The 23,486-nt window shown below is 36.5% G+C and overlaps 1 protein-coding gene across 11 annotated transcripts in view; it reads left to right on the forward strand.

Moving 5' to 3' along the window:
* ITSN2 (intersectin 2) overlaps nt 1-23,486 on the forward strand; it is an 80,978-nt gene that overhangs the window by 33,712 nt on the left and 23,780 nt on the right. For 7 of the 11 annotated variants that reach the window (XM_040554341.1, XM_040554350.1, XM_040554343.1 and 4 more), the window contains exons 5-26: nt 550-713; nt 2,055-2,252; nt 2,479-2,575; nt 3,910-4,052; nt 5,401-5,464; nt 7,308-7,445; nt 7,560-7,645; nt 8,631-8,893; nt 9,617-9,766; nt 10,013-10,153; nt 10,964-11,051; nt 12,303-12,442; nt 15,154-15,290; nt 15,987-16,429; nt 17,565-17,686; nt 19,481-19,656; nt 19,948-20,092; nt 20,591-20,796; nt 21,647-21,711; nt 22,626-22,792; nt 23,116-23,161; nt 23,349-23,470. In XM_040554341.1, the coding sequence (XP_040410275.1) occupies nt 550-713; nt 2,055-2,252; nt 2,479-2,575; nt 3,910-4,052; nt 5,401-5,464; nt 7,308-7,445; nt 7,560-7,645; nt 8,631-8,893; nt 9,617-9,766; nt 10,013-10,153; nt 10,964-11,051; nt 12,303-12,442; nt 15,154-15,290; nt 15,987-16,429; nt 17,565-17,686; nt 19,481-19,656; nt 19,948-20,092; nt 20,591-20,796; nt 21,647-21,711; nt 22,626-22,792; nt 23,116-23,161; nt 23,349-23,470 (3,301 nt within the window). Of the gene's footprint in view, nt 1-549; nt 714-2,054; nt 2,253-2,478; nt 2,576-3,909; nt 4,053-5,400; nt 5,465-7,307; nt 7,446-7,559; nt 7,646-8,630; nt 8,894-9,616; nt 9,767-10,012; nt 10,154-10,963; nt 11,052-12,302; nt 12,443-13,332; nt 13,414-15,153; nt 15,291-15,986; nt 16,430-17,564; nt 17,687-19,480; nt 19,657-19,947; nt 20,093-20,590; nt 20,797-21,646; nt 21,712-22,625; nt 22,793-23,115; nt 23,162-23,348; nt 23,471-23,486 lie in introns of all 11 variants that reach the window. The other 4 variants (XM_040554348.1, XM_040554347.1, XM_040554352.1 and 1 more) reach the window with 3 other exon arrangements.

Below are 23,486 nucleotides of genomic sequence, written 5' to 3' on the forward strand. Positions count from 1 at the left end.
ACTTCATTGTTATCTGTACATGCACATGCTAAAAGTCAGAGAGTGGAGGACCATAATAATTAAGAGGAATTCACCTATGGAAAATATTAAAGAAAACATGTATTTTGAAATAATGCTAAGTTAGTTTCTTTGTCAGACACTTAATGTGCATGAAAAGAGTGGCAAGGAAATTTTTACATTGCTAGTAGCATAGAAAGAAGCATAGCTGAGGTGTATCTGAGCAACAAGTGAACAGAGGACTCCAGGCACGAGACTACTGCTTTTCCAAATATCTTTCTCCTTTCTCAGGTGCTAAGTATTTAATACACAGTAACTTTAAAACCAAACTTGGTAGAAGTCATTTAATATAGTTAGACAAACGTTTTGCTTTGAAATTATGCAAACTTTGGAGGGCTTCAGTGTTAACAAAAGTAGAAAATACAGAAATGGTTGCAGTGTTTGTTGTTTTCGTAGATAAAAACAGTAAATAAAATAGATAGGAAAGCTTCTCATTAAGTGAAAACGTTTAATTTACATTTCTCCCTTGTGGACTTTTTTTTTTTTCCAAAGGGCACTGTCAGATCTGAACAAGGATGGAAAAATGGATCAACAGGAGTTCTCTATAGCTATGAAACTCATCAAGCTGAAATTACAAGGACAGCACTTGCCTATGGTTCTCCCTCCTGTCATGAAACAATCTCCTGTACTTTCACCGCTAATGTCAGCTCGCTTTGGTACTTATTAATATGTAATTACTTAGTGTTCAGAGAGAAAACACAGAGTTGATCTGCAGTCGAGTATAAGTATCATTAGTCTGACCAGTTGTTGAAGCAATCGGTTAAAACCAAACCAAAAAAAAACCAAAAACACCATGAATATGCTGATGTAAGAAATTCACAAAGCCTCTTTCTTGAGACAGAGCAAATTGTATATATTTTTGATAATTTCATTCTTCAAAGATACTTAATAAAAGCTTTTAGTGAATTTTGACGAGAAGGCCATTTGCATCTGCCATCTGACTTGCAGAGTGTCCTCTTATACTGAAGGCCTTTTTTTGTCTCCCTCCTACTCATTCACCAAATTATACTTGTTACTTTTTTTTTTCAAGTTAAATTTAGCAAAAGTCAAAGTTTTGGTAAAACAGTTATTTTAAATATGTTTTTTTCAAAATGAATCAGATTGTTCACTGACTATGTGATCAATTAAATGTAGTTACTTTTAACTTTTTTTCTCTTCTGTGTTTTGGGATTCAGTGCGTGTCTGTTAGTTGACATATTGTTGTTTTGTAGAAATAAATGCACACTATGACTTCAGCCAGGTTACAAAATGCAGCGGATGCTTTTGTATGTATACACTGAAATTAAATATTTGTGTATATTACATATGCGATGTAAAATGTCTGATCAGCTCTAAATCTTGTGTGTTTGCATACAAGTGCATGCATTTATATATAGCTATGGTTGGCATATCATTACTTAATATTAATCTTTCATCATTTCATCTGCATCCAGTCCTCTTCCACAAGAGTTAGCCAGTAATTCAAGTGTCTTAATTAGCTTCAGACAACTGATTTAAGAAATCCTTTATTGGGCATGTGTCCCTCAGAACATACTTTTCACCCATACAGATTTTCCCAGGGCCGAGATTTGAGAGAGACTTAATTCAGGAACAGCATGAGCTGATCTTTATAGAGGATTCCCACAACTTTTTGGTTCTGTTATATTTCTATCTCAGGGGCCAGGTGCAGATGGGCTTGTTGAAGAACAGTAATTCTGTAAATATCTGTAATTACAGAACATTAGATCTTAAACCTTTTGTGAAATACTAGCTACCTTGAGAATGTGTTTTGTTTTGTTTTGTTTTTTAAATTAATGTTCTTCAGTATAGTTTCCCTTATTTCCTCTGTGAGCTGAGTTGCCTAGCTTTAAAGAAAATATTCTGTGTGAGCATCTATTTTAGCTTATTGTATCTCTGGATGCAGGTTGCTTTGTGTAGTTTCTGCCTAGCATAGTGGAGTCAGTTTCTTGCTGGAGTCTCTGCAGTATTAAATCATTAATTGTTTGATTTTACTCTAGGAATGGGTAGTATGCCAAATCTGTCCATGCCAACGTCTATGTCTGCAGTCACACCATTAGCTCCCATGTCTCTGACCTCAATGAGTTCCATTCCTCCTTTGGTAATTTCTGCTCCCCTGGTGCCTTCTGTCAGTACCTCATCATTGCCAAATGGAACATCCAGCCTTCTGCAGCCTTTGTCCATACCTTTCTCTTCAAGTAAGTATAGTATAGTCCAGTACTCAGTTTGACTGAAATAATAATAATAATAATAATAATAAAGTATTTTTTCCAAAGTTCACATTCATCATATCTGTTCTAACTAATTAAGTTTTAAAACAAGGCACTGATTAACTTTTCTTATTTCTCTTAAAGCCTCAAAAAATATATATATATATACTGATTTACTTTACAGCTTTTGTTTTTGTTTGTTTGTGTGTTTCAGCGTTGCCTCATACTGGTTCTTTAGGTCCCATGGCAGGAGGGTTTGGTGGTACTAATATGCAGAAGGCACAGTCACTAATCGATTTAGGATCTAGCAGGTATGAAAGTTGAGTTTAAAATGGTTATGTGTTAAACTTGAGTATGCCTTCCAAAAAATTATGGAACACTTGTATTTTCAAAGTCTCATTCATTAATAATGGTCTACCAGGTCTGAAAGTAGATTGTTTTGATATATGCAAATAAATAATTAAATAAATAATATTATTTATTAAATAATTAAATAATATTTTTCAGTAAATGTAACAAAACTATCCGAAGTAGGTGAGGAGCTCTAATGAGAGAAAGTGGTGACTAAAAGAAGGGAATGTACAGCATTAGTAAGTAGATGTAAAACTTGCAAGTGGTTGTAAAAGGAATGTTTATGGATTGATGTGCTCATTCATTATAGATGGCACCAAATAATTAGCAGACATGTAAGAACTGTATTTGTTATAAATATTTATCTATGGATTTGTTTTATGAATAATAGAAAGTTATAAATCTTTGTCATCAGCTGCTCTATTTCACTGATTTTAGAGCTTTGTCAGAGACTAAGTGAGGGTCTCTACAATTATCTCTACAATTGGACTTTGAAGGAACAGTCTTCTAAAAGACAACACAGAGGGCATTTCAGCCCCAGCTCAATTCCAGAAAGTGACTCAGAAGTGCTTGCACCTTTTTGCTGCTAATACACAGCACATAGGATGAATAGGAGGATTACCTTAAGTAAACCAGACTGGTTTTGTCTGGTCTTCAAAGATGGCACAGTGCAAAAATGCTGGGATTTAAAGGTAGAAGCATTATAGACAAAACTAAACACTTGATCAGTGCTATTCTGCAGAAACTGCATGAACCGGAAAATCTCCATTCAGCCTGTCATTGTCACTAATGGCAAAACAGAGGGAGAGGTGGAATATAGAGGCTTTAGCAGCTTTATCAGGTAGATTTTTTTGTGTGTTCCTGGTTGTCCATTTGCATACGTCTTCAAAGTTACATAGACATCTACCAAATGCTTCAGAGTTCTTTTAAACATTCTTATGAAGGTTGAGATGTTTCCCTGTGATTTTCTGTAGTGTTATTATCACAATGATCCTCCGGTGAAACATGGCATAATAGAATAATAAAAATATAAATAATAATAATTAATAATAATACGTGATACCAAGGGAATGGAATCTTGATCTCAAGAGTTTCCCTTTAGGTATGGGTTCCTACTTTCACAGTAGGATTTCATGTTAGCCATGAAAATATTTATAGCAAGTTAGCAGAGACAACTTTGTAGAAGTTGTTTCTTGTTACCAGAAGATGCTATATATCTTTTGTACCAATGCCTGCTTTTTAAGCCAAGTAACTTAGAGGTCTTCTCTCTTTCTTTTCTGAAACATTATTACAGTTCAAATTCTTCCTCTAGTGCTTCGCTAGTTGGGAATTCACCAAAGATTGCATCCTCAGACTGGGCAGTTCCTCAGGCCTCCAGATTAAAATACAGACAGAAATTTAACAGCCTGGATAAAAGTATGAGTGGATATTTATCAGGTGAGTGTGGCATTTGATACAGATGGGGAAAAGGCAACGGAGCAGTGTTTTTTGTTTTCTGCCTCTGGAACATTGCAGGCTTAGGGATGAAATCCTGGCTTGCTGAAATCATGGAAACCATTTGACTTCCAAACAAAATGAAAGCTGAAATTGTTGATATTCAGACCTGTACAGGAGAGAATGAGGATTGGCTTCTGCTTGTTGTTAGCCAAGAAATAGAAATGGGCATCAATTTATTGGCCTGGGGTCTGTGTTAGACCTAGAGAGGACTGAGGAGGCAACAGTCTTCCTGGGTGGACCGGGGAAGCAACAGTAGCAGTCAGTGAGAAGAAGAGAAGAGTGGCAGCAGTGAGAACAAGAGGAGCCTGAGAACCATGAGGCTGGGGAAGTTAACTCCTTAAAATCAGCAGTCATTTTTCAAGCATCAGTCTTTGGGCAGATAGCGTTTCTTATGACTTTGTGAAATGAAAGACATCTACACAATCTTTTTTGTGTTGTGCTTCTGTGCTGTGTGTAACTGCTTAGATATTTGTCTTCTTTTCAAAGAAAGAAGTTCAAGGAAGACACTGCAGTACTACAGATGTGGCTGTAAAGTCTCAAAAGTCGTTTAAGGGAGCAATTCCTTCTTGAGTTTCAGTGATGTGTGCTGTGCCACAACATTATGGTGATTTTGAAAGACTTCACACACTGTTAGTACAAGAGTAGGGTTTTCTGAAAGTTCTTGTAAAACTGGATTACTAGCTGTTTGCCAGTGAGTAGAGCGCTGGACAAGCAGTTAGCAGGTGTAAAGTCAGTATGTATGCCTATAGCTGACCAGATTTCTCGTTCAGAATGAGTATTTACCAAGCCTCTGGCCCGGTTTTCTAGTCCACAAAAAAGGAGGGCAATTTTCTCTTTTTTGAAATGGACTTAATGCTCTTTATCTTGCTCAGTTAATTTTTGAGCTGAAGGTTTCATTGACCCGCCTAGAAGGGTGTATGGTCCTTTGTTAACTAAGGAAAACTGGCAGTTTTCCAGCTTGCTAGCTCCAACTTTCAGTAGACAATCAGCTGTGCTCTTGTAACAGCTGTGGGGATTACCCTAAGTATCCATTTTTCATGTCAGTTTTTGCTGTTTTGAATTTTGAGTGGAAAAAAAAAGGACCCAAAAATACTTAAATCTTTGTTGTGTTCAGATTGTAATACCTCTTGTTAAGCCTGGGAGTAGTGCCAACTGTCAGCCATTAATGAAAAAGGGATTAGACTAATATTAAAAATAAACATGCCCCAGTTCATGACCCATTTTTGCTACATGTGAATCTTTGTTGGAAGTATTTATTTTTGTTAATATCTTTTACACTTTCTCTAAGGATTTCAAGCAAGAAATGCCCTTCTGCAATCAAACCTTTCACAGACTCAGCTGGCTACTATTTGGTAAGTTTAGTTACTGATTATGCATTCAATGCATTTTTGTTGTTAAAGGGAGGAATTGTACTTTATTTAATAGTAAATGATGAAGGGACGCCGGAGATCTAATATAGTAAATGAAAAGTAAGCTACTTAATAAACTGGCTTGGTGATTAATACATTTTTCAAAAGATACCTCAACTTAATATAATAAGCTTTTCACTCTTTGTATTTGTTTGTTAGACTCCCTATGATAGTATAGATAATAATTTCAATTTCCATTTCAGTGATGTGTTACTTAAGCTGAGCTTTATTCATTTCAAATGTAGAATTGTGAAACAAAAGGCTGTCTGACCTTGTTGGTTTTAAAATATGGAGAGAGATTAAGAAAGGAGATTTTTAGAGACTCGCTACAGTTCCCATAGAGATAACTGCGTATTACACTTTTTTTAAGATTTGTCTTTACTGTGGTGATGGAAATAGTTACAGTTGTCTGAAGGTTTGAATAATCTGCCTTTAACCTGCTAGATACAGTAGTTTGGATTTTGCCTTCAGACATAACTTCTATGCTGTGCATTAAGCCTCATTGTCCCAGAGGAATTCGCAATAACTTTGTGCTTTACAGCTCCTTCTGAGGCAGGCTGCTTTCTTCTTCCTCTTTATCTCAGGAGGAGTCGTTAGTTTGTCTTTACCAGAAGCAAGCTGAAACATTCCTCTTATTAGTTCAGCTGATTTGGTTGCGCACTGTGAGGGTAAAAATGGAGTTTCAGGTTATATTCATCCACATAGGAGTATGGGGAAATAAAGCAGGTACTGTTTTCTTCCCGGATGCCCAGCCTAAAGCTATCAGGAGCCAGTGCAGGGATGTCTCTACACATGTAGAGGATTAGCATCCAAGTCCAAGTTACAGTTTTGCCCAAAGTAAGGAATTATAAAATATTTCTACCGGAGTATGATCTTCATGGTAATTACTGTAATAGTAGTACTGTTGTGTCTGAACAGTGCTGGTCGGTCAACATAAAAAAAAAAAAAATCTTATTTAATCATCTCCTTTCATTTTTCACTGTGGATGTGTGGTGGATTTTGTTGTTTCCTTTTTTATTTTTATTTTTTAAACTGCTCAATATTTTTTGTCCAAGGCAATGTGTGTGTAAAAAATGGCACAAGCGTTTTATTTTATTAAGCATTTCACCTAAGTCCAGTCTAAGGACACATTCCTGCAATTACATCTATACAGACAGTTCTCTGAGAAAGATTCCTGTTTTTTTGTCTGCATCTCTGGAAACATTTCATTGTTGTTGTTTTTTTCCTGAATGTGTGGGAAGCATTTTGCGTACAAGTAGGCTGATGGTATGATTGTGTGATTTGCCTTCTCCTTAGAAGGGGGTAGATGATCTTTTTCTTACCCATTTCAAGGAGCTCTGGGGCAGTTCATATCTTCCCTTCAATGCCAAGGAAACACACGGGAAAAAAGAATTCTATGCCAAGGCTCCCATTGTAGCATTTGGTTAATTTTATATAACATTTTATTTTGAACTAAAGGAAGAAGTGGTTTCTATCATGTTGAATAGGTAAGGATTCTCTTCCCAGCTCTTCTCTTGAAGTTTAAGAAGTCTCTTAAACTTTCCTATCCTTTTTTGCATTTTAAAATGACATCTGTGATCTGTATAGCAGCACATTATAAACAAAAGAATATTTTATTTCATTCACTATTCATATTATTAATTTTAATGATTTTTGACAGATCATTTCAAAGGAATTCTGTGTTTTCAAAATTATTTCGCTGTTTCAGCTCTGAAAATTTTCAGCTGTCACTGGTGAGCGATTGTGATATTTAGTTCTAATTATTATTGCTATTAAAAATGTGCAGGTCACTAGCTGATATTGATGGAGATGGACAACTGAAAGCTGATGAGTTTGTGTTAGCCATGCACCTAACTGATATGGCCAAAGCTGGACAACCTCTGCCACTAACTCTGCCTCTTGAACTGGTACCACCTTCTTTCAGGTAAATCACTGAGAGCAGTGAAACATATTTTCAGTGGAAATTCTTTATGCAAAGAAATTATCTGTGTTATTTGTCTAATGTTGTTTTTTGTATCTTTTTTTTTCCCCCCTCCAGGAGTGGAAAATATACTGAAAATATAAATGGAACTCTGCCATCTTACCAGCCAGTGCAAGAGGAGGAGCCGCAGAAAAAACAGCCAGGTAAAATGGGCTTCATGGTCTCATTCTTAATATATAGGGCTGCCTTTGAAGGACACTGAAACATTTAGGAAGTAGAAGACATAACAAGTCCCTACGGGGATTCATTTCAGAAGCTAGATCCATTTTAACTTGATGGTAGGAAGGTTGTTAAGGGGATGTAGTCAGCCTATTACATCTAATAAAATTGAGAAGGCAGAGAAAGGGACTATTATTAGCTGTAGGAATGGGAAAGTGTGCTGATTAATAATGTATTTTGGAAAAGAAATATTTCATGGCCAAATACTGCAATGCTACTGCAATTTTTTTTGCAGTTCAATGTTACTGGCATTATTTTGTTCTGGGTATTTTGGAAACAAGAGATCCCAATGTTGCTTAATTTTCTGAAAACAAGGTGCAGTTTGAACACAAAGTAAATTCTGCTGTTGGCTCCATGATCCTTCCAGCAAAGGTCTGTTATGTAGGGAGTGTGAGAGACACCTTGTCTCTCTATTTGGAAAGATGGTTTCTGGGAGCCAAAACCATTCCTTTGTATCTCTTTTTGTCCTGTACTGCAGTAATTGAGCTTGATCCTATTTTGTTTTCTGCTGTTTTTAACTCCAAGAGATCTTACAGGGAATACCCTTTAAGATTAAACTCTTTCTCTGTGTGTTAATTTTTCTTGCACAGTGGAAAACCTTTTTAACAGAAGATTGTCTTCTGTTAGCTTTTAAAAACCGTTCCGTTGTATTTCCTCTAAAATTAAAGCCATTTTCTTTGTCAGTTTTAAATTGCAACATTTTTTCAGCTGGAATAGACTTAGGAAAATTTAAAGGTATTTTTGAAAAGAAAAATAATACTAGAAAAATGCAAGATGCTTACGTTATCCATGACCTAACTAACTGAACTTGCCAAAAAGGAAATATCTATCTTTAGTGGCGCAACTGAGGTACTTGTTTGAGAGCAATGTTTTGCACAGGGCAGAAATAACTATTTTTGCTTATTTTAGTTACCTTTGAGGACAAAAGGAAAGCAAACTATGAGAGGGGAAATATGGAGCTGGAAAAACGCCGTCAGGTCCTGTTGGAGCAGCAACAAAGAGAGGCAGAACGTAAGGCTCAGAAAGAACGAGAAGAACAAGAACGAAGAGAGAGGGAACGTCAGGAACAGGAACGGAAAAAACAACTTGAAATGGAAAGGCAGCTGGAGAGACAACGAGAATTGGAAAGACAAAGGGAAGAAGAAAGGAGGAAAGAAATAGAAAGGCGGGAGGTTGTTTTCTTGAAATTATTTTTTAATGCTGTAAGGAATATATACATGCATATGGTATTCACTTGATGGAACATTCAGGATTTGAGCACTGACTTTGACTCATTCTGCTCGCATGGGGCTAGTGGAAAGCTCTCTTGTAGAGAGAATGTCATTTCTGTCTGAGAACATTGTGTCTGTTACAAGTAAATGGAGCGTTGGCGTAAGTCAGAGACTTTCAGATACTTCAAAGGACAGATGAGATTTCTGGGATAGATTTCTTAGATTTATACAAAAATCTCTATTTCAAATAAGATTTTACTGAACTCATAATTGATAATATTTTGCTGCTTGAATTTAAGACAAATTTGCTTCTAGGTGGTGTCACACTGCATGCATAAGACTTTAATATTTTATGTAGTTCTGTGAAATAATCAAAGGAGGTTACATGTGATATTTCTCAACGAGCTCATTTATGGTCTGTACTCTAAGCTAAATGAATTTTCTCTCTGAATTACGCAACTTTTTTCAAACAGCTTTTTACCTTTGGAGTTAGGAGTATGGCATGAAGAGTCTTAAAGGGTCATTTCCTCCATTCTTCAATGCTGAAGTATACAAGGTCACTTTGAAAAAGACAATACATTGTGCTCCTGTTACACTATTTACAAGTAGAGCACATTATATTAAAACATGGTCTCTGGGTTCTGTATCTACATTGTAATTTAAAGTAATGTAACTTCTCCTTAGGCAGCAAAGCAAGAACTTGAGCGCCAGCGACGATTGGAATGGGAGAGAATTCGTCGCCAAGAACTTCTTAATCAACGTAACAGGGAACAAGAAGAAATTGTCAGGTTGACCTCTAAAAAGAAGAGCCTTAATCTTGAATTAGAAGCCCTGGTGAGACATAAATTTTACTGCCCTTCTTGAAAGGAAATGCAGTATTTTAAAGTATGCAAATCTTAGAATACACATTAATGGCCTGCTAGGAGTCCCACTCTGCTTTGGATGAGCAGTCTAAAGCAGATATTACCGGGTTCTTTTAAAGAATTGATTGTGAACTAATGTGCCCAAAGGCATTGTGGAGAAATGTGTTTGGTTTTTTTTTTATATAGGTGATATAATTTGTCTCTCATTTCTTTCTAGACGGACAAACATCAGCAAATCTCAGGCAGATTGCAAGATATTCGAAACAAGAAGCAGATTCGGAAAACTGAGCTGGAGGCTTTAGATAAGAAATGTGATCAAGGAATTATGGAAGTCAAGCAATTACAACAACAGCTGCAGGTACATAACTTTCTGTTATGTTTGTAGTTCTCCTTTATTTCCTATTCTGTGTTTCAGTAATGTTGATAATCAGTTTTAATAGGGAGGAATAGTGAATCAGTTTGATTATAGTGCAGAGAGGAAATTGGCGATGCCATCAACATTGCAGAGGTTTTCAGGTTTTTTTTGTGGTGTTAAAGAAATGATTAAATGTACTACAACAAGCTGAAAGTTGAATGAGGACATTAGCCAAGACTTCAGCTTTATTTTTGTGCATTTATAATAGTGACTTCTTTTTAATTATGAGTTCTTTTATAGCTACAAACTCAGATTTTTATGAGGAATGCTTTTCTGTATGCAGACCAAGTTGGTCTTTGGGCTGAGTTACCTTGCAGGTCTTTTTTTTTTTTCTAGTTTCTGTATTTGAATAGCAAGACAAATTATTTCAGAATAGTTGACTATGATAAATCATCCTCTACCTTATTTTTTTGTAATGCTTCTGCCTGTCAGGGAAACTTCTTTTCATCTTCCTGTGTGTCACAGAAAGTTACTGTTTTATATTAGATTCGGGGTCGTCAGATGTTCTCATGATAACTATATAAATAGTAACTTTTTTTTTCCAGCTGCGTTAATGCTTTTTTCGTTAAAAAGTATTTAGTTATAATAGTGTTTATGTTGGGAGTGCAGAAGTCATTTTTCCTCTACTCTATAATGATAACTTGCATCCTACGTTTCATTAATGTGAGTTGAGGTTATGTTTGGAAATTCACCCACTTTTACTTAAGTATAAACAATGTTAAAAAGTTGTTATGTTTTCTTTAATATCTACAGGAGTACCAGAATAAACTAATCTATTTAGTTCCTGAAAAGCAATTGTTAACTGAAAGAATTAAAAATGTTCAACTTGACAACACTCAGAGTAAGTACCTGCAAATGAATTCTCTTCTGTTTGCAGTGCTTGCTTTTCATCACTTGTACTGTAAAAACAAAAAAGGAAAAAAAAAAAAAAAGCTGTAGGATACAGGGGTGTTAATCACACCTTCACTTTTTTTTTTGTTATCTTTTCAGTGAGTGCCACCTTGGAATTGCTGCATCTGCATTCCATTATTTCCTTTGCGTTCTAAAAAGGGGCAAACAAACACATTTGTGACAAAACAGATTTTGCTTGAAAGTTTACTTATGCAGACTATACAGACCACAGATATTATGATCCTTATTACACCATGTCTTTTTTTGTAGTGTAGACTCAAGGGAGTTAATTTATGTAAAATTTACACTGGCCCTTACATCACACTAGAAGTTCCTCTCAAATCACACTAGATTTTCCTGCTTACAGAAGCTTGCTATGAATTGGTCTAATATGATATGAAAAACAATTTGCAAAGTATTCTATATGTATTACATGTGATGTCTGTAAGTCTCAGGTAGGTAGGTGTTGGCCTATTTCTTTGTGCTGTATGCAAATAGGAAGATAAATCAAGGGATATTTTTGAGGAAAGACATTGGCAATGCATGTATATTAGGAACAAGAAAAACAATGAAAACAAAAGTCCTTGTAAAATTGCTTGTCTTTTTTAACCTGGCTTGTATCAGGAATAGTGTAGCCAGCAGGACCAGGGAAGTGATCGTTCCCCTGTACTCAGCTCTGGTGAGGCCACACCTCAAGTACTGTGTTCAGCTTTGGGCCCCTCAGTACAAGAAGGACATCGAGGTCCTGGAGCGTGTCCAGAGAAAGGCTATGGAGCTGGTGACGAGCCTGGAGCAGAAGTCCTGTGAGAAGCAGCTGAGGGAACTGGGGGTGTTTAGTCTGGAGAAGAGGAGGCTCAGGGGAGACCTTATTGCTCTCTGCAACTACCTGAAAGGAAGCTGTGGGGAGCTGCCTCTTCCCGCAGATAACCAACAATAAGACTAGAGGAAATGGCCTGAAGTTGTGCCAGTGGAGGTTCAGGTTGGAAATGAGGAGACATTTCTTCTCAGAAAGAGCAGTCAGGCATTGGGACGGGTTGCCCAGGGAGGTGGTAGAGTCCCTGTCCCTGGGGGTGTTCAAGGAAAGGTTGGACCTGGTGCTTAGGGACATGGTTTAGTGGGTGACGTTGGTGGTAGGGGGGTGGTTGGACCAGATGATCTTGGAGGTCTTTTCCAACCTTAGTGATTCTATGATTCTATGCAGGTGCAGCAATTGGTTCAGTGCACAAGAAGTCCCTAGAAAAGGAAGAATTATGCCAAAGACTTAAGGAACAACTTGATGCCCTTGAGAAAGAAACTGCTTCTAAACTTGCTGAAATGGATGCATTTAACAGTCAGCTTAAGGTAAGTGTATTTTCTCAATACATAGTTTACACTGGTAAGCAGTGTCTTTATTCCTCCATCCAATCATAAAGATGGTGGCACTTCCACCAGACTTCCAAAAAAACTCTTCCGAACTTCTGGTGTCGTGTAAGAATTTCCCAAACTCTTGGAGTACGATAAAAATGCATTTAAAACTATTGCTAATGTACTAAAATATCAACGTCTCGCTCATCATTGCTTTGCATGAATCACCAGTTGCTCACTGTAAACTTTTGCATTCTAGAATTAATTTGGTTTGGGATACAAACTCTAATTCATTTCTCAGGCTCTTGCAGATTCTGTTCTTGTGGGGTTGTATTGGCTACAATTCTTGAATTGTGGACAACACTTTAATTGAAAGAAAAATGGGGTTTGTTAGTGTATTGCACAAGATCTGGTAACAGACTTAGGTATTGTTATGTAAATAAGCACAGGGCACTTAACTGGAGAGTAGGTTAATAAATGTTGACTGTTGGACCTAAAAGCATTTTTGTTGTCGAGGCAATTCTTGACTTACGTTAAAATGCATGCAACTCTCAGGTAGGTTAGCAAGTATCCACTTACCAGCTTACTCCTAGTGGCTCTGATGTGAACTTTATTCCTAAATAATTCATTTACAGCCCCGATGTGAGGGCTCTATGCTCTCTGTTAAAAATGACACAAAGATTAAAATTTGTAAACATTTTAAGAGTTTCTTTTATTGTGAAAAAAATGGCTACATGTAACACTGGTTACATACATTTTTAGTTACTTGTTCACTCGCATGGCTTGCTGTGTTCAGTGGCTGCATCCACAGTTTAGTCTTCCCTAAAATATGTTTTTCAAAATACAGTGCAAAGATTAATTAGCTTTTTATCTGCCTTATCTTACAGTGTGAGACTATGGATGATTCTGTTCTTCAGTGCCTTTTGTCTCTGCTAAGCTGTCTCAACAACCTCTTCCTCTTACTTAAGGTTATTTTCTAATCTTTGGCTCTTTTGCTTTTTAATTATTTCGCAATTTTCCTCTGCTTACCCTTTCTGTTTGGATATATGACTTCTATTATATATATTTTCATAAAAGAAAATGAGTAGGCTCTTTTTGTTTCTGGTAACTTTTAAATCCTTGTAAAGATTTACAATTTTGTTATGTGCTTAGAAAGCCAAACTGCAAAATACTGATAGCCATTTTACTTCTTAATAAACTATGTTCACCCAGATATTTTTCTTTTAATTACGATAACATCAACAAAAAGAATACGGTCTTAGGTGGAAACAGTGTCTTTTCTCTCTTTTCCATCTGTTGCTCTCTACTTGTCTCACCGTTCCTATATTCATACATCTTTAGCTGTGAGTCAAGTATACGAATTCTCTTCAGACTAGAAATAGCATCAACGCCCAGAATATGACACATGGCACAGCAAATGCAATGCTTTTAAACCTCCATATTAACCCCGTACTAAAGCTTGCTTACTGTTTTTCCTCAGTGCTGCTTTTGGCCTCTGCTGTCAGAAACCTGGCTTTTTTTTTTTTCCCCTCATAAACTATTCTCAGAACTTCTTCACTGACCTTTCAGTTTTGCAGAAGAGTTGTTCTCTCCTCAAATCAAAGATTTCTATGTAGAATTAAAAGTATTTTCAGCTGAACATGTTTGGGGAAAAATAGTAGTAAATTGATCAGTTTAATTAGTTGTTAGAGACTTTCACTGACAGAGAAATCTTGTTACCTTGCCCTTTTCGTATAAAATGCACAGTAATTTTTAGGCAACGTGATTTTTGGTAGTGGTGCATATCATAGTGGGAATAGATCATTCTTAATTGCTTTATTTGCATTTATGATACCAAATATAAAAAGTCAGGGTATACCTGTTGCTCAATGTGTATATCAGTAGGATTCCTAATAAAAATAATGTAGTATGTTCGAAATCTTTTGTAATGTGATGAAGACATTCTGAAGTATTTGTGTTATTGTTTTTTTTCTGCCTTTTTTTTTAATTTATATTGTAAAGTTAATTATCCCAAAGATTCAGGCTGATGTTTTATGAAACTGTTCTTAATCAGAGGGAGATGGAGTAGGAATTGAAGGATATGTTCAAAAGAAAAGTTCACAAATACAGCAAAACTCTAGTCTGAGTTAGTGACCTTAGGCTATAGCTTCCTGCAGTGGTAAGCCTACTCTGTCAGTTATTTCAGTCTTCCATTTGATGGTACCATTTTGTAGTTGTAATTTAGAATGGTGAATGAAGCGGAAAAAAAGAAAGCATGGTGAAGGTGAACACCCTTTTTAAGAGAGATATTCTCAGCTTTATGGCATTGTGTTGGCTTTCAGTTGAAGTCTGCCTCCTCGAGAAATGCGTTTTGTGATTATTTATAATATGCTTCATTGTCTTCTTTGTTCTTAAATAATGTTGTGCTTGAACATTAAGTTTTATATTTTCCTGTTTCCTCTGTCACATTTGCCATTTCCAGCAGGTGTGTGACTGAAGGGCTCATTGAAAGCCTAAGTTACACAAAAGGCTTTGCAAACCTGGCAGCTATTTTTATACTTTGACTTTCTTTACAGTGACCTTCAAGGACTATTACAACTTAATATTACTTTGTTCATTTGTGTGGACAAAGTAATACTTTGATTCACAAAACATTAAAATGCCTTGATGCTTTTCTCAAAAGATTGGTTTTATTTCTTTTGATGTACTTTATTGTGTTTATTTATTAGGACCTGAGAGAAAGTTACAGCACACAGCAGTTAGCCTTGGAGCAGCTCCACAAGATCAAACAGGACAAAATAAGAGAGGTAGAAAAAAGAAGAGCTGAACTTGCACAGAAAAAGCGACTGGAAGATGAGGCTGCAAGGTACCATGTCTGAAATCTGTCGGCATTGCAGTTTTTAAAGCAAAAGAATGCCACGGTGACTTTAAGACACTGATTGTAATAAACAGGAAGTGTAACTGGTAAAAATACATCCTGGTTAGTCACCTTAGAGAAAACATTTTATATGGAGTGCCACTGATACAAAGTGTTTTGAATTTCCTCTTTCCAATCTGTTTTTATCTTCATTTTCATAGAATTTGTAAACTCAGGTTTTGTAGGTAAATAAACAAAGTAATTACTCTTGCTATTAAGATTTTAGCTCCTTTAATAAATAATACACATCTAAAATTCCTCATATTTTCTACCGTGTTTTTCTGGCCTTGTACCTATCTCCTTACAAGCCCTTCTGACTAATTCCTAGTTTTTTTGTCATGTGTATTCAGACAACTGTGAGATTGATACTTAAGACAATAGGAAGTGCATTGACTTCCTAACTCATATGTTAATCTTGAAAGATGGATGAGTGAGGAAATTTTAAATTTTGTTCCTTTTTAGGAGGACAAGAAAATTCAAATATGTTTTTACAATACTCTCCTGCGTATTGCCCAGAGAGAAAAGTCATCAATATCATAGACACGGTTTTACTTACAAGTGCAGTTGATTATTCTTGAACACAGTGACTTCCATTTTTATGAAAAATAAAAATTCTTTTCTCACTCTCTCATTCCTCTTTTAAAGGAAAGCAAAACGGGAGAAGGAGAACCGATGGCAGGAAAATATCCGAAGGGAAGAGGAGGAGAAAAAGAAGCGACTAGAGGAAGAAAGAATGCAAGAAAAAGTTCAAGAAAAGCTGAAAGCTGAAGAAGCAGTTGCACTGATGAGAGACAGGGAAAACAAACAACAGCTTCATGAAGAGGAGGACAAAAATAGGCAAGCTGCAATCTTGAGAGAAACGGAACAAAAGCAGAGGCAACTGGAAGAAGATAAAAGAAAGCAAGAGCAAATTGCAAAAGAAGCTGAGGAGAGGCGTAAGAAGAATGAAGAAATAAAGAAGATAAAAGAAGTGACCAACTCTCAAGAGACAGAGAAACGCACTTCTAAATTAAACATACACGAAAAGTTTGCAGATCTGTTGAAACCAACAGAGGGTAAAAGTCTTAAGTCACCCTGGAAAAATGAAGGTAATCTTAGTCTGTTAGATTATTGCTTTAATGATTCTTATTTTCTTGAGTATCATTGCGTTCTTGAGATGTATTAGTGTTAATGTGACACTGGCAGACTTATTGTCTAAAATATTGTAATAATTAAAAAAACAAACACACAATGTTCTATGCCTTTAGTTAGGTATAAATCATCCTATTAATTTAGGTTGTCTTTTATCAATTTTCACCACCTGCTGCCCGGATGACAAATCTTCCAGTGATCCTGGCTAACAAATTGTGGATGTTGGAAACAATAATATTTTAGCTTTTTCATAAGGCCAGAATTTTCTATGATTAAAGGAGAATGCTAACGTGGAGGAGTTTTTTTGTCAGGTGATGAGTGGATGGACAGGTAATCCTCAGTGACTTATTAATATTGAAATCCACTTTATTTCTGCCTTACTCAATACCTCTTTTTAACAAAAAACTGAAGTCAACATGACTTTCATTGTAGGATTTTGAAAAATAGTGGTTTAACAATATTTTCACTAAAAGCAGTTTTGCTTAATCCATCATTCATTAGTTCTTGTAAGTTTTCATTAGCTGTTTTTATCACCGAATTAAACAGGAACCAAGTTAGGACAGCGCTGAAAGATATTTGCACAACTTATCTAGACCTTGTAAAACATTCACTGTTAGCAGCATCACTCACAGGCTTTGAGAATGCAGAAGCAAAGAAAACAGAAATTATGGTATTTTGCTTTGTAAGGGTTTTAAGTAAAAGTTTTCACAATGCTGCTGAACACTTCTTGGAGCAGTGTTATCTTTTCGACTTGGAAAATTATATTTTTGTTAGACGAGACTATGTTAAAGTACTGGCCTAGCCAGAGCTGTTTGACAAGAAGGGATGAGAAGATAAAGATCTCATTTTTTCACTTGAGAAGAAAACGCATTTTATTGCCTACATTACACTTAGTGATTAGCGTGTTAAACCCTGTTTATGCCCTGTATGCATCCCACCAGCCTGTTACTTAGTGATCTCCTCTGATACTTGCTTAGTGTCTTCAAGGCAAGAACTGTGCTCTGCTTATATTCATACCTGTTGCTTAGAATGGTAGAGCTCCAAGTGCTTTCAGCTGTATCAAAACAGTAACCAGTTTTCTTATCCCTTCAGGCAATGCAATTAGTACCTCAGAGTCTAGGAATTCGGTTGTCTTCGTAAATTACAGAGCTTTATATCCATTTGAAGCAAGGAATCACGATGAGATGAGCTTTAATACCGGGGATATAATCCAGGTAAGATTTGCCATTCATGTTTAACTTGTGAGAAAACAACCCCTTCCTCTGATCCTGAGATACACAAAGTCCTAGGTGTCAGAAGCATTATGTTGATACATTCTAGACTTAATTACAATTTGAAGTTGATCACTTTTTTTTAACAGGTGAAATTAGGATTAGTTCAGATAAAATCTTTATTTGTATTTTAGAAGTGTCGAGAGTTTGTTTGGAGTAACAGTAGTGAACTCCAAACATAAACTTTCTAAAATTGTGGAATAAAGGAATGATGTAGTTGCGGCAGTTTTTTGTACATTTAGATGCTGGCCTCTAAGCGTCTGCTTGAAATGTGAGTGTAGTAAACAGAGGCATGAATGGCTACATAAGAAGACAAGATTATTAATGGCATATGAAACAGGCCAGTTATTTAACAAGTTGATGTGAAAGGTTCTGCTAAATCTATGTACCATTTTCTAATGTACGGTTAACATAATCTGTGTCTTCTTGTCATTTCCTTTATAAATGCTCTCTCAGGCAGATGTCCGTCCATAGCAGAGTATTCTGTGTCCATTCTGTGTAGTATTCTTCTGGATTCGTTGAGTATGCTATCTGTAATGTTTCAGAGGGATCATAAGACTAGAAATGTTTTCTGGCTTCTTGGTTGAAATCTGAGTCATTTCATTTAATTATATTATTTGTTAGCATAAACAATTTTGAAAGCCTGTGTGGTCAGGTGGACTTGTGAAAACTGATTTACAACTGTGGTGATGCGGTTAATATACATGTATCTAATGTATTAAGTACATATGGCTCTCCCTCATTCAGATTGTAATGATACAGATAGGTGATAGGGGAGAATTCAGAAAGCAGTGTATTATAGAATATTGAAACCTGTAGGTAACCTTCAGTTTGATAGAGTTAAATAATTTATTTGCATTTTCACACCAATGAAGTATAGACAAGGAAATAGAAGTTGTTGTTTTGGCTTCCTTTTCAGATAAAATTAACAGTCTCATTTAACTGCTGATATCCTGTTTTAGAAATATGCCAGCAGCCGCCTCCTCCTCTCCTACCTTCAAGCTCAACTAAGCTAACTAGCTGTTAGTATTTGATTAGCTGCTAATTTTAGCTTGCTTTTTCTTTCTATAGCTTTGACTATATGCAGCGTAATGGAGGCTTCAGTACTGATAGGAATGTGTAATACAAATGCTCTACTCTTAATCGTCACAATAAATAACAGAATTTTTGGATGTGTTTTGTCTGCGGTTAATTGCAGGTCCAGCACATCCTTCCTCCAGTCTTTTACAGAAAACCACTGAGAAATGTGGTTGCACTTCCCCACTTAAGACCACCACAGTTCTCTAAGCAGAGCTGTACCTGTTTTTTGTGCTGCTGGGCCAGCCAGCCACTGCTTCTTGGCTTTGAGTTCAATGAAATGCAACATAATGCATCATAGATTTTGGCAAGCCAGAATTGCTCCAGGTGTCGTATGTGGTCCCCAGTGTCATGTCGTCTGGGGCCTGCTTGAAGGAGTATGACATCTTTGAGGCCTGTCTCCACATGTCTCTAAAGATGGCTGGCAGATTTGGTGTGTTATCTTGGAAGGAGCTGCTGGAGACAGTGCAATTGCATCACCCTCTTTTTTGAACAGGGCAAAATCAGCTCAATTCTGAAAAAGGAAGAGAGTAAAAATGGTGATCCTGTGAGAGTGCTGCACACACTATTCAGAGTGCCAACAGGTGCTGACACATGATATCATCCTCTTGTTTCAGACAGCTAATTGTGTTTTTGTTGTACTTACCTGCCTGTCCATAGGTTGATGAAAAAAATGTTGGAGAACCTGGTTGGCTTTACGGGAGTTTTCAAGGACGTATTGGTTGGTTTCCATGCAATTACGTAGAAAAAATACCAGAAGGAGAAAAACCTTTATCTCCTAAGAAGGCCTTACTTCCTCCTACAGTATCTTTATCTACTACCTCAGCTGCTTCAGAGTGAGTGTTTGTTACATTTGTGTTAAAACTGCTTTTTCAAAGTTAACGCATAATGTGCTGTATAGTGCCATTTGATGATACAGAAAATATAAATATAAATGCAGAAAACTTACTGACAAGTCTACTTGAAAGTGTTAGCTTGCGTATTTTAAATATTAGATAGTCTGCTTCGCATTGCATCGAGTGATCTGTTTTATATTTATTAAAAAAAAAAAACACACAATGATTCTACTGAGGTACTTTTAAAATAAAAATTGTCATGTGTTAAATATGTCTGTATTTGATTTGCAGACCACTTTCACCAAGTAAATCTGCAGAAGAATCTGATTACCAAAATGTACATTTTTCTAGCCTGAACGTTAATACAGCATGGCAACAGAAATCAGCTTTCACTCGCACTGTGTCCCCTGGATCTGTTTCACCCATTCACGGACAGGTAAATTATGTGAGAGTGGAGAACTTGCTGTTCACATTAATGACGCTTTTTAAGAAAAAAAAAAAAAAAACTAAACACAAACACGCTTTTCTAATTTTTCTAATACTGTGTGCACTGAACGGGCTGGGGATAACAAACTAGTCTGAATTCTCCACTGCTGTTTATAGACATAATTCCATACATTTCAGAGGACTGGTGACCAAGAATGCTCATGCAATGTGTTTCATAATTCTGTGATTGTTTTCACCTGTAATTAGACACACAAGATATTTGTAACAAGTAAGAAACAGAATTGAGAGAGTGTTCCTGAGTCAATCACTTATATACAAGAACGTAAAGCATTGTCCAGGCAAAAAAAGAAAAAAGTAGTTAGGCCAACACTTAGGAATGAACTTGCTTAGACTTCAACAAATGATACGTCAGCATATGTTTATTTTTAGCACTTGCACCAGTTAGGGGTAGTATGGTCAGCCAACATCTCCACTTCTGTGTTAACAGGGGCAACCTGTCGAGAACTTAAAAGCACAAGCACTTTGCTCTTGGACTGCAAAAAAAGATAACCACTTGAATTTTTCAAAAAATGATATCATCACTGTCCTGGAGCAGCAGGAAAACTGGTGGTTTGGGGAGGTACATGGAGGACGGGGTTGGTTTCCAAAATCTTATGTCAAGCTCTTACCTGGAAGCGAAATCAAGAAAGAGGAGTAAGTGTGCCTTATTATTGTTTTGTTCTAAAGTTTAAAAAAAGAGGTGTTTTAGAGTGCAAAATCCTTGCAGTGCTTTAAAGTGCAGATTCCAATTAATGTTTATAATTTACACCATGCCATTTTAGGCTTTTATTATTTCATTCTTGCAAGCCAAGTAATGTTGGGCTCACTACTGAGTAAATAGACAGTCTTCCAAGCTGAGTGCTGTGAAAAGTCGATGGTGTTTGGTCATTCATCAAGTGCCAGCTTTCTTTTGGTTCATTACCAAGTCAGATCTCTTGCGGTGGAGTTGCTTTGTGCCTCTGAAGGGTGCCAACTTCTAAGTGACCTACAAGGAATTCCTTAACATTCAGCATTAAAAGCTCGTAAGGCACATCTTACAGAAATAGTGCTATTTCTCTTTCTTGGAAAGATCCTTATGTCTAATCTAATGCCGTATGTAACTGCTCAGGTAGTTATTCAGAGCCTGGTTACTGCTGGAGTGGCTGCACCGCTGTGTGTGAATTGTTTTTGTTGTGTGTTATGATGAAAGGTCTTAGAAATACTCCAGTATGAGAAGTTAGACAAATTTATTTTGTACTTCTTTCAGATAGCATAATTTGTGAATATATCTTGTTCTATAATACTGCTTTTTTTTTTTTTTTTAAGTGTGCTGTGCTCTTGGATGCTACTCACATCTTAAATTCCCATAATACCTGTCACTATTTGAGAGTCAAGGAAGCCTTTGTAAATAATTTAGAGGAAACACCAATTTTAAGACAGCTAAAGTGAGCTTAGTCTTATCCTAAGAAAGATTTTTTTCTTGGTCAGACTTTTTAGTTACTCAAACTTTTTTTTCTTTTCACAGACCAGAAGCTATTTATGCAGCTGTAAAGAAAAAACCTAATACACAGTCATACACAGTAGGAGAGGGTAAGACTGCATGAAATGTATTACTTAATGATATACCCTGTTTCTGCTTAACGGCATGTGACTATGAAAAATTTCTGAGCAAGTCTTTTAATGTTTGTCCAAAAGATACAGTGCAAATGTCAAGCTATTATTATGAGAATCCTAAAACAAGAACTTGAGTAAAATTTGTAACTAATTAAGGTTGAGAATAGGCATATTTTTTTGTTTGTTGGGTTGTGTTTGACTGCTTGTTTGTTTAGGGCTTATGCTCCAGTAATTTACTTCTGAAAATTAAAGTATCTCGTACCCATAAGCTGACTTCTCTTCCTGCTGTTCTCTACTGTACTATTCCGTGCTGTAGAGATAGGAGAAGGGATTTTAGTCTTCTGAATGTGGATCGTTCTCTTTTAATCAGTAGGGAGTAGAGAAAGTAAGCATTACTGCAGAAGAATTTGTCAGAAACACTTTCTAAGCCTTTTAATACAGTATATTTCTGTTTCCCCAGTTATTTTTTTATTCCAATTGTGTTTTTCATTTCTGCTGTATTAGATAACAATGGATTTAATCAGATGTAGGTGTGGAATATACATTCCTGCTATGCAACATAGAGGGAGGGTGGAGTACTTCTTACAAGAGATGTAAGTTCTCTAGCGGTGGCCTACAGGCTTATCTGCAGTCTGTTCAAAGGGTACTAACTCTCACTCTGCCAAATTAATTTGTCTGTAAGATGTTGTGTACCCTTAATTCCGAGTTGTAAGCACGAGGCCAGCTGTGATTACAATCAGGCAGGTAGGCTGATGCTCAGGCTTGCTAAGACATGATCCACGCTGTGAACACACTGATGAACGTTGGTATCAAAGGTACTTTTGCTTGTGTCTGATGTACTTTTATCCTCTTATCTATTCTCTCCTCCTTTATATGTACCATTTGCACAGAGTATGTTGCGCTGTATTCGTATTCAAGCTCTGAACCTGGTGACTTGACTTTTACGGAAGGAGAGGAAATTCTCGTGACCCAGAAAGAAGGGGAATGGTGGACAGGGAGCATCGATGACAGAACTGGAATCTTCCCCTCCAATTATGTCAGACCAAAGGATCAAGAAGTGAGTTCTTATTTTGAGTCTTACTTAATGCATGATGCTTTCTCTCAATTTTAGTATATTTCTGTTATTGATACCCACCTATTAGATACTGATTTTAAGCAGAGATTAAAGTCCTTTAGAGAAAAGAAGAGCATAAAGCTTGAGTCCTGAATCAGAGCTCTAGCCACAGTGTCACGTTGACTGTCTCAGTACAGGAGCATGGTATTTTGTTAAATATGGCCTCAGAGTTAAAACCTCTATTTTCTTTTCACATGCTTAAAGGTGGTGCAAAGTCTACTGGTTTTATTGCATATTAAAAGAAGATTGCTTTGTCTTTTTTGTAGGGTTCTAGTAGTGCTGGCAAAACTGGAACAATAAATAAGAAACCTGGTAAGTGTGTTATAACTTCAACGTTTTGGATCGTTTTTAAAGTGATGATGAGTGGTTAGGTTCATAGCAGTGTTTTAATGGCAGCTAGTGTGCTTACCTACAAGTTATGTACCAGTGTATTTCTGTGGAAATGGCTCTTATTGTAACGGAAAAGATAACAAATGCAATTAATATACTGTCTTTTCAGAAATCGCTCAGGTTACTACTGCCTATGCTGCCTCAGGATCTGAACAGCTTAGTCTCGCTCCAGGACAGCTAATACTTATTCTGAAGAAAAATGCTAGTGGATGGTGGCAAGGAGAGCTGCAGGTAATTAATTGAAGGA

Source organism: Cygnus olor, chromosome 3 (genome assembly GCF_009769625.2).
Source record: "Cygnus olor isolate bCygOlo1 chromosome 3, bCygOlo1.pri.v2, whole genome shotgun sequence".
Taxonomy (NCBI): Eukaryota; Metazoa; Chordata; class Aves; order Anseriformes; family Anatidae; genus Cygnus; species Cygnus olor.